The sequence below is a fragment of the Cervus elaphus genome, chromosome 1 (assembly GCF_910594005.1).
Source record: "Cervus elaphus chromosome 1, mCerEla1.1, whole genome shotgun sequence".
Classification (NCBI taxonomy): domain Eukaryota; kingdom Metazoa; phylum Chordata; class Mammalia; order Artiodactyla; family Cervidae; genus Cervus; species Cervus elaphus.
The window spans coordinates 94,867,137-94,878,677 of NC_057815.1; the positions used below are offsets into that span (position 1 = coordinate 94,867,137).

At 34.3% G+C, this 11,541-nt stretch overlaps 1 protein-coding gene across 1 annotated transcript; it reads left to right on the forward strand.

Moving 5' to 3' along the window:
• Nucleotides 1-1,622: 1,622 nt before the first annotated feature.
• On the forward strand, nucleotides 1,623-2,570 carry LOC122700561 (olfactory receptor 8H1-like). Its single transcript, XM_043913527.1, has one exon. It carries the CDS (start codon nucleotides 1,623-1,625, stop codon nucleotides 2,568-2,570), a length of 948 nt encoding a protein of 315 aa, XP_043769462.1.
• The last annotated feature ends 8,971 nt before the right edge of the window (nucleotides 2,571-11,541 follow it).

Genomic DNA, 11,541 nt, shown 5'->3' on the forward strand with positions numbered 1-11,541 from the left:
TGTCATTTTGTCCCTAATGGTTCCAGTCATAAAGTAATCAAGCATTTTTCTAGAAATAGTTTCTCTATCACCACATGCATAAAGCTAGAGCATCACAAAGGAAGATTAAGCCATCATGCTCTTCACTGTCTGACTCCTAAGAGAAAAGATAACTAGCTTTTGAAAACATTAGCATAGCTACACTTAGTTTAAGAAATATTGCCCTTGGGGACATACAAAATAATATTCCTTGAAACTAGTCCACAGAGATGATGAAATTTTGCATTAACATCAGTCCCCAGTATGTGAGGTACCTTGAAATTGTTAATATAAGAGGCAAGACATACTCTGCTCTGTTTACTTACATGGTAGAGCCTTGATGTTCTTTTTAGACACAACTTCCAGGCAAAATTTACACATGATCACCAGCTGAACAGAATTTCTATGTTGATTAACTTTTCTCTCAGAATAAAGCAAAATGAATGCACTAAGAAGTCAAAAGAACTTATCTCAAAGAAAACAAATATTACAGAAGTTTTTGACTGAAAAGATCTTCATGTTTCATTGTGAGCAAAATTTGAGTTTGACATACTTCTAGACAGATAATATTAGAAGAAAATGATTTTTCACTAACTTGGCCTCCTGGTAAGTACTATTCTCAAATTTGTTAGGTTCTTTTTTGTTAGACTTTTGTTAGGTTCAAATATAATAAGGAATTATCAGAAGTCTCTGCATACAGGTACCATTTTTTAAATGATATCTGTATCATTTCTCACAGATATCATTTAAATGATTTCTATATCATTTCTTACTGACATTATTTGAATGATTACTTGCTCTATCATTTCTTCTTCTTACCCTAAGAAGTTCCAGGACTTGTGGATCCAGAAATATAAAATTGATGTAATTAAGGTCTGCAAGGAAATTGCTAATTTTAGAAGAAATTTGATTTTAATAGTCAAATTAGGAAAATGCATATTTTGGAAATTAATATGAATATGAAGCTATAATTTTGACACTGTTTACAATTAAGAAGTCAAGAGGTTGATATTTATTTTTCATTAGTATTGAAGAATATTTGAATGCAGTGAACAGTACATAATACATTAAAACAATTCTACCACTGTTCCTTTTATATCTAGCATTTATTTTCAGATTTGCTGAAATTAATTATAAATAGGAATAAAGCATCATGAGCATACTCTCTGGGATCAATTCTATCTTGGTAGAATTACAGAGAAAACATGAAATAGCCCTGACTGGAAAAATTATCTAAATTCTCTGTGCACTTTTTCTCACCTAAAAAATGTGGGTAATAGTAATACCTATGATGTAATAGTCTAATGAAAATTAAACATTTTAACAAAAGGAAATGGTGTTAGGGCTATCCTAATTGTTTTTAATATATTAGCATTTATTATATTATATCCAAGTGTCAGTTTATGCCTGTTTCTATATGTATATATTTGGCAATCAAATTAAGATGTTTCTCTTCATACTCTACACACTTCATTATTATCACATCCTAGAAACACTAAGCTAACATAAATTTGTCATGTCATCAATGAAAATGCAAACTACTTGAAGACATTTTCCCTGAGTATCAACTTTGATATCTCAACAGTTTGGAGCATTTGGACACTATGGGCAGAAGGAATATCACACATGTGTCTGACTTCATCCTCATGGGACTGACAGACTCTGAAGAGATCCGGCTGGCCCTCTGCACCCTCTTTCTCCTGATATACCTGATCGCTGTGCTGGGAAATGTGGGGATGATCCTGATAATCCGCCTGGATTCCCAGCTTAACATTCCTATGTATTTTTTGCTCAGTCACTTGTCATTTCTTGACCTCAGCTACTCAAGTGTCATCACCCCTAAAACCTTAGACAACTTACTGACTTCCAACAAGTATATCTCATACCTGAACTGCTTCATCCAGATGAATCTTTTTATCTTCTTGGCTGCCACTGAATGTTTCCTTCTCTCCTCCATGGCCTATGATCGCTATGTAGCCATCTGCAACCCTCTGCATTACCTGGCTGTTATGTCCACTAGACGCTGCTGCTCCATACTTTTTGGATCTTATTTGATTGGCTTTATGGACGCCTTTGTCAATGTGCTTTGCATGAGCAGATTGCATTTCTGTGACTCCAATGTAATCTATCACTTTTTCTGTGAGACACCCCCGATCGTAGCGCTGTCCTGCACTGACACGCACGCCATTGAAATCATTATATCCACATTTGCTGGCTCCACTCTACTGGTGTCTCTTATCATGGTGTCTGCATCCCATGTGGCCATCTTGTCTACCATCCTGAAAATTACTTCCACTTCAGGGAAACAAAAAGCCTTCTCTACTTGTGCCTCCCATCTCCTGGCAGTCATCGTCTTTTATGGCACTACAATTTTTACATATGCAAAACCAAGTAAGTCCTACTCTTTGGGAAAGGATCATGTGGCTTCTGTGTTTTATACTATTGTCATCCCCATGTTAAATCCACTCATATATAGTCTTGGAAACAAAGAAGTGAAAAATTCTCTCAGAAGAGTCATGCAGAAGAGAAAAGGCCCCAAACAATTAAAATAACAGTGATGAAAAATTTTAAAGCTCATTTTTCCCCATCCTTATAGTGTATTTCCTTGCTTTCTCTACAGAAACAAATGGAATTAATAATATTTATTATTTATGTATTTATGTTGTTATTGAACCATCCTGATTAACTAAATACAATGTCAAATATTTCTAAGAATATGCCTTTAGAAATCTACATTGTAACTGGAAATCATGAACCATGTTAAATCATGGTCTATATACATACATTTTTAAAGGCAACTGGTTTGCAAAGTGAAAGATTACTTTTCATCTTTGAAATTATATCAAACAAGTTCACATGCATAAACCAACTTCCCAGAATTTTATGATGGAAAATAGCTCAGTTCTGGGAATAGTAAATTATTTTGGAAATTATTTCCTTTACTTTGTGGAGAATCAACATAACAGAGTGATTATGAGCACTTGCCCAAACCCAACCAACCATTCTAGAATTTAGATTCTAGATCTGCTGCACTTTTACTTATATAACCCTTTAAAGCTTGCTGAAAGTTTAAGTTTCAAGTTTCCTTAAGAAAAATAGTAATTTATCTTGCTCAAGATAAATAATAATTCCAGGTCCACAAATATTCTGTAAAGATTAAATCAGATAATGATGGCATTTAAGGACGTACGAATAAGCTCTGGCCATTATTGTTTGAACACTCATAATCCTGCAGTATTTTATATGTACATGGCTTTTTCTTATTGAATATTCACTTTTTTATGAATTACTTTTGATTGATTTGGTTATTTTCTGCAATACAATGAACTAAATCAGGTAGATACACACACATCCCCTCCCTCTTGGATTGAACCTCCCCCCAAAGAAATCATTTTAAAAGGCTTACTTCTGTGACATGTCAACAAGCTTCAGTACACTCCTTCTTCATTGAAATTCTATGTATTTTAAGACCTCATTGCTTTTCTCCTGATTTCTATAGGTTTGGCATGATTATTAAAAATAGTTTTTTTTTTTTACTTAAACGCTTGTCTCATTTGTATTAATATTTGTAGCAAAGACAAGTTGTAAAGCTACTAAATTACACTGAAATCAAATGTTGCAGCAACCTATTAGCTTTATCAGGTAGAGTGCTAAAATTTCCTTTATTTAAAAATTTTGTACATTACCTTTAATTTTCTCTACATAAAGCATAAGAATATATTAAAAATTTTCCAACTATTTCATAATTTTCTATATTTTTGTAATTAAATAGATCATTATATTCAAATAATAATGATTACAAACTTTTTTTTAAATTTATATTGGTTTCTATCTAAAATGATATCTTTTTTTTTTTTTTACAAAGTACTTTTTAAATGTTAAAATTCAAACTCTCTTTTAGGAAATAAATGTTTAAATTATTTTTACCAAATCAAAACTCTCGATAAATTTATTTGTCTTGCATTATTTTCCCCTTCTTTATTTAAAAAATTTCCTTTCATATTTGAATGCCATTAAATTATGAAGATTTATTTTTGCTCTCATATTCGCATTTCCTAGACTTTATATTTACAGATATTGTTACTTGCTTTCACTTGCATATGTTTAAGAATAACTTTTTGGCTCCTCTCTCCTCTTTCAAAAGCATATTACCTCATTTTATTTTTATGGGCAATTTTTTATTTTTCTAGTCTATTTGACAAACTGACTTTACCTTGATATCAAAGGGATACATTTTTGCAGTGGTTGTTGTTCAGTTGCCAATTCGTGTCCAACTCTTTGAGACCCTATGGACTTCAGCACATCAGGATTCCCTGCCCCTCACCATCTCCCAGAGTTTGTACAAGTTATACAGTGAGGTATAGCATAAAACAGCAAAATTTAATTTCTTTTTTTTTTTTTTTTTGAGATTCAAGGTAATTCTTTTTTTTTTCTGTTTTTTTTTTTCCATTTATTTTTATTAGTTGGAAGCTAATTATTTTACAATATTGTAGTGGTTTTTGCCATACGTTGACATGAATCAGCCATGGATTTACATGTGTTCCCCATCCTGATCCCCCCTCCCACCTCCCTCTCCACCCGATCCCTCTGGGTCTTCCCAGTGCACCAGGCCCGAGCACTTGTCTCATGCATCCAACCTGGGCTGGTGATCTCTTTCACCCTAGATAATATACATGTTTCAATGCTGTTCTCTCGAAACATCCCACACTCGCCTTCTCCCACAGACTCCAAAAGTCTGTTCTGTACATCTGTGCCTCTTTTTCTGTTTTGCATATAGGGTTATCGTTACCATCTTTCTAAATTATACATATATGTGTTAGTATACTGTATTGGTCTTTATCTTTCTGGCTTACTTCACTCTGTATAATGGGCTCCAGTTTCATCCATCTCATTAGAACTGATTCAAATGAATTCTTTTTAATGGCTAAGAAGTATTCCATGGAGTATGTGTACCACAGCTTCCTTATCCACTCGTCTGCTGATGGGCATCTAGGTTGCTTCCATGTCCTGGCTATTATAATACTTAATCCCTATAATGTGTCTAAGCTCAAAGAATTGATAACTTTTAAAGACTAGAAATAACAAGGGAATATTTCATGCAAAGATGGGCACAACAGACAGAAACAGCAAGGACCTAAGAAAAGCAAAAGAGAGTAAGAAGAGGTGGCAAGAATATACAGAAGAACTGTGCAAGAAAGGCCTTAAAGACCCAGATGACCACAATGGCATAGTCACTCACCTAGAGCCAGACATCCTGGAATGTGAAGTCTAGTGGGCCTTTGGAAGCATCGCTATGAACAAAGCTAGTGGAGGTGATGGAATTCCACCTGAGCCATTTAAAATCATAAAAGATGATGCTGTTAAAGTGTTGCACTCAATATGTCAGCAAATTTGGAAAACTCAACAGTGGCCACAGGACTGGAAAAGTTCAGTTTTCGTTCCAATGCCAAAGAAAGTTCAAACTACAGTACGGTTGCTCTCATCTCACATGCTAGCAAGGTAATACTCAGAATCCTTCAAGATAGCCTTCAACAGCATGTGAACCAAGAACTTCCAGATGTACAAGCTGGATTTAGAAAAGGCAGAGGAACTGGAGATCAAATTGCCAGTATCCATTGTATCAGAGAAAAAGCAATAGAATTCAGGGGGAAAAAAATCTTCTACTGCTTCATTGACTATGCTAAAAATTTTATATGGATCACAACAAACTGTGGAAAATTCTTGAAGAGATGGGAATACCAGACCAGCTTACCTGCCTCCATGAAAAACCTGTATTCAGGTCAAGAAGCAACAGTTAGCACCAGCCATGGAACAATGGATTGGTTCAAAACTGGGGAAGGAGTAGGTCAAGATTTTATATTTTCATCCTGCTTATTTAACATCTATTAAGAGGACATCATGTGAAATGCACACCTGGATGAAGCACAAGCTGGAATCAAGATTGCCGGGAGAAGTATCAACAACCTCAGTTGTGAAGATGATACTACCCTAAAAACAGAAAGTGAAAAGGAACTTAAGACTCTCTTAATGAAGTTGAAAGAGGAGAGTGAAAAGCCTGGATTAGAACTCAACATTCAAAAAACTAAGATCATGGCATCTGGTCACATCACTTCATGGTAAATAGATGGCAAATGTAAACAGTAACAAATTTTATTTTCTTGGGATCTAAAATCACTGTGGATGGTGACTGCAGCCATGAAATTAAAAGACACTTGCTCCATGGAAGAAAAGTTATGACATGGAAGAAAATCTATGACAAACCTAGTCAGCATATTAAAAGGTGAAAGATTTATATGATCTGAAGAAAAACCAGAATATAGACAGCATATTAAAAAGCAGAGACATCACTTTGTGAACACCTGTTCATATAGTCACATCTATGGTTTTTCCAGGAATCCTGCATGGAGGTGAGAGTTGAACCATAAAGAATGATGAGCACTGAAGAAATGATGTTTTCAAACTGTGGTGCTGGAGAAGACTCTTGAGAGTCCCCTGGGCAGCAAGGAGATCAAACAAGTCACTCCTAAAGGAAATCAACTCCAAATATTCTTTGGAAGGACTAATGCCGAAGCTGAAGCTCCAACACTTTGGCAACCTGATGCGAAGAACCAACTCATTAGAAAAGATCCTTATGCTGGGAAAGATTGAAGACGAGAAGGGGGTGATAGAGGATGAGATGGTTGGGCACTTGAGGGCACTCAGGGCACTTGAGTTTGAGCAAACTCCAGGAAATAGTGAAGACAGGGAAGCTGTTTTATTGCCATCTACACAATCGCAAAGAGTCGGACATGACTTAGCAACTGAACAACAATGATATGCGTGTTTGTGTGTATGTGTATAAACATGAAGTGCTAGGTATAGAATATCACTGCGACATTTGCAAGGTATATTTAGAGACTCTCATTTCTCCCGATTGGGCAGAAAAAATTCATTAAATCTATAGTATTAAAAAGAGAAACTGGGTTTTCCTGTTATTTTTCCTTGACAAGAGACTTGAACATAAACCCTGTTTAATGTACTCTCTCTTCAACATTGATACAAAATGGCCCCTGGAAAAGATGAAAGCCTCAGTACTGCTTTAATTGTGCGTGAATCGTTTAGAAGTAATGGAAGTTGGGTAATCTTATTTAAATGTTTATTGAAAAGAACTGAAAATTAATCCATAAAGTACTTATTAGGAGAAAATATGTGGGATTGTACTTCTCTCTCTCAGACAAGATTGTAAGTTTTTTGAGAGAAGAGTCTGTTTAGTCATAGTTTGGCTATTGCTATCCACAGCATGAAACAAACACATATGTAGTATTTATGATATTTACAATAAGTAAATGTATTCTTTGCTCTTTTTGGCTTGTGGAAACAAAGTGATGAATTTATTAAGATCAATGATTCTTCCTTAATCATGTTTATAACTTGCCTTGGAATTTGGACCATCCTGTGCATATTAGCACTCAAAAAAACATTAGTTCAGTTGAAAATTCTATCTAGAATTCTTTCAAAAACATTGCTTACTGGTATATTAAAAATGGCATAGAGATTAATAGACTTTTGAAAATGATTTTTACCTTTAGTGGTTAGGATATGGAAATGAGTGTACATAGATCTGTATTTGTTCATATGATTTCAAATCATTGGAGTCAAGGTTTTAGGATTTCTTTTGTATCATACATCGAAAAGAAACTTCCTGTAGTGATAACTGATCTTCAGTTTTGGGATAATTGAAGACAATTCATGTGAAGGGATCTATGAGTGCACATATATATGTTTGGTTTAAATTTTTAATTTTCTTCTCAGATATGTATTACTGGTGCCTGATGCCAGCAAACTTCATTTTACAATAAAAATATTTACATTATAAAATATTGTAAGTGACAACTGATGAAACACACTATGCATTATTTTAAAGGCTTATTGAGGATACTGTCTTAATTCATCACTCATTCTCTTTATTAATTTAACATTGATTTTTTTTCCTCTAAGCACCATGTCTGAGTCAGATTAGTTGCCTTCAAGATATTTCATTATCATTATTGAAAATTATTAAAATGATTATATTCTTTCTCAACCCGGGATTTTCATCCATGCGTTATAACTACAATGCTCAGATTTTGATAATTGTATGAAACATCCTCACTGTTGAACCTTCTTTACATTTACTGTGGTTCTAATTGTATATATATTTTCATTTTCACTTGTATTGAATATATACTGTTCTGTAGATAATTTCAAGATTTTGAATTTATTTAATGCTAATAAAATCAGGTATCTAATTTTTATTTCTGTGCTTTAATATTGCCTTGCTATTCTCTTTCTAAGAGAAAAACAGGCCACACTTTTTTTATTAAGCATAAGAAGTGGAAATATATTTTATTTGTTCAGAGTTATGATTAAATGTCCATATATATTTTTCAAAATGTCCTAGTATTTATCCCTGGTATGCTTTCCATCATTCTAGATTAAGGAAAAAAGGAATATATATATATTTTATACAGATATATCTGTATATATATATGGAAGTGATAGTGTTAGGCACTCAGTCATGTCTGACTTTTTGCAACACCATGGGATGTAGCCCTCCAGCTTCCCTGTCCACTGACTTCTCCAAGCAAGAATGCTGGAGTACATAGCCATTCCCTCCTCAAGGGGATCTTCCCACCCCAGGGGTCAAACCCTATTCTCCAGCATTGCAGACAGATTCTTTACCATCTGAGACACCAGGGAAGCCCATATGCATATATATATAGCATAGTTAAAACTTAATCAATTAGGGAATGAAGCTAGACCATCATTAAATTAAGAGAGATTTTAAAAATCTCTGATCATGCTTTGGTTTCTGACATGACACAGTGAATGGTATAAGAATAGTTTGAAATCAGGAAAAACACTAAAATGAACATAATGAGTTCCAATGTTAGAAAATATTAAGTAAGAAAAACTTTCTCCTCATAGTTTTGCATTTATTATGGTTTTTGAGGTGGCTTTTAGTTATAAAATGAGAGCGGATACTGAATATACAGTATGATAGTGATTATGCAAATCAAGAGGTATACAGATAAGTACTCCATGACAAAAATAATTGGGAGAAATTCATTAAATTGTTACAACAGTTTTGGGTTTTTTCATATCATTCTTTGAATTTTGTTGTATTCTTGCTTTCTTTTTAACAAACATATTTACTCCCTAAATAATATTACACATTTAAATATCAAACTTTTTTTGTCAAAACGTATCACTCTGCCCCTGACGATTTTAGTCATAGAGTAGATATTTTGCCAGAAATAGCTTCTCTACCAACCTGGGCATAAATATAGAGCATCACAAAGGTAGACCAAGCCATTAGTCCCTTCATTTTGTGGCTCCTAAGAGAAAAGATAACTAGCATCTCAAATCCCATCATAGCTGCTTTTGGTCCTTGAACTTTTGTCCCTGGAGACAGGCAAAGAAATCTTTCTTGATAACTGGTCCACAGGGATGAGCAAGCATTTCATTATCAACAATTCCCAGTATATGACCTACCCTGGAAATATTAGGAGGAGATGAAAAGCACGCTCTGCTCTGCTGATGTACCTATAGAGTGGGGCCCTGAAACTCTTTCCAAGCATAACCTCCTGGAAAATTTTACATTTGATCAGGAGCTGAATGAAATTTCTAGTTTGATATACTTTTCCCTACAGAAGAAAACAAAATGATTGCATTAAAAATTAAAAATAATTTATCTCAAAAAATAACCATGTTTACTACAGAAAATTTCAACTGACATGATATTCACATTTTATTTGTGAGAAAAATTTATGGCTGACATACTTCATAGACAGATAATATTGAAAGAAGTATATTTCACCAACCTTGGCCTCCAGTAAGTATTATTCTCAAAGGTAGAAGGTTTTAGGTAGAATCAAATAAAATGGAGATATTTTCAGAATATGTACAGTGATATAATTTAAACCTTTCCCTAAGTAATACCAAGATTTGTAGAACCAGAAATACAGAGTTGACGTTATCAGGGTCTGCAATTAATGTGTGTATTTAGAAACAAAATTTTGGAAGAGATTTAATTTTGAATTATCAAGTGGTACAAGCATCCTATTGCTTGAAGATTAATATCAATATATGGTCTATAATTTAGTATATGCTACTGAAGTTCACTAAAGTTAAAATCAATATTTCATTAATACAATATTAAATATATTGGAAATGAAAGAACAGTGCATGGTGCATTAAACTGTATATATCAAACAATTATATATATATATATATATATATATATATATATATATCTGAATTTATCTATATCAAATTATCAATTATATATATCACAAACAATTTTTTTGTGTTTTTTTAAATTTTTGTTCATTTATATTTATTAGTTGGAGGAATTACTTTACAATATTATAGTGGTTTTTGCCATACGTTGACATGAATCAGCCATGGATTTACATGTGTTCTCCATCCCGATCTCCACCCCCACCTCCCCCTCCCTACCCATCCCTCTGGGTCTTCCCACTGCATCAGGCCTGAGCACTTGTCTCATGAATCCAACCTGGGCTGGTGATCTGTTTCACCCTTGATAGTATACTTGTTTCAATGCTGTTCTCTCTGAACATCCCACCCTTGCCCTCTCCCACAGAGTCTAAAAGTCTGTTCTGTACATCTGTGTCTCTTTTTCTGTTTTGCATATAGGGTTATCATTACCATCTCTTTAAATTCCATATATATGATTTAGTATACTGCATTAGTCTTTATCTTTCTGGCTTACTTCACTCGGTATAATGGGCTCCAGTTTCATCCATCTCATTAGAACTGATTCAAATGAATTCTTTTTAATGGCTGAGTAGTATTCCATAGTGTATATGTACCACAGCTTCCTTATCCATTCGTCTGCTGATGGGCATCTAGGTTGATTCCATGTCCTGGCTATTATAAACAGTGCTGCGATGAACATTGGGGTGCACGTGTCTCTTTCAGATCTGGTTTCCTCAGTGTGTATGCCCAGGAGTGGGATTGCTGGGTCATATGGCAGTTCTATTTCCAGTTTTTTAAAGAACCTCCACACTGTTCTCCATAGTGGCTGTACTAGTTTGCATTCCCACCAACAGTGTAAGAGGGGTGCCTTTTCTCCACACCCTCTCTAGCATTTATTGCTTGTAGACTTTTGGATAGCAGCCATCCTGACTGGCGTGTAATGGTACCTCATTGTGGTTTGGATTTGCATTTCTCTGATAATGAGTGATGTTGAGCATCTTTTCATGTGTTTGTTAGCCATCTGTATGTCTTCTTTGGAGAAATGTCTGTTTAGATCTTTGGCCCATTTTCTGATCGGGTCATTTATTTTTCTGGAATTGAGCTTCAGGAGTTGCTTGTATATTTTTGAGATTAATCCTTTGTCTGTTTCTTCATTTGCTATTATTTTCTCCCATTCTAAGGGCTGTCTTTTCACCTTGCTTATAGTTTCCTTTGTTGTGCAAAAGCTTTTAAGTTTCATTAGGTCCCATTTGTTTATTTTAGCTTTTATTTCCAATATTCTGG

What these genes read in the sequence shown, in the direction of transcription:
- LOC122700561 (XM_043913527.1), top strand. Translation starts at nt 1,623, where the DNA reads ATGGGCAGAAGGAATATCACACATGTGTCTGACTTCATCCTCATGGGA.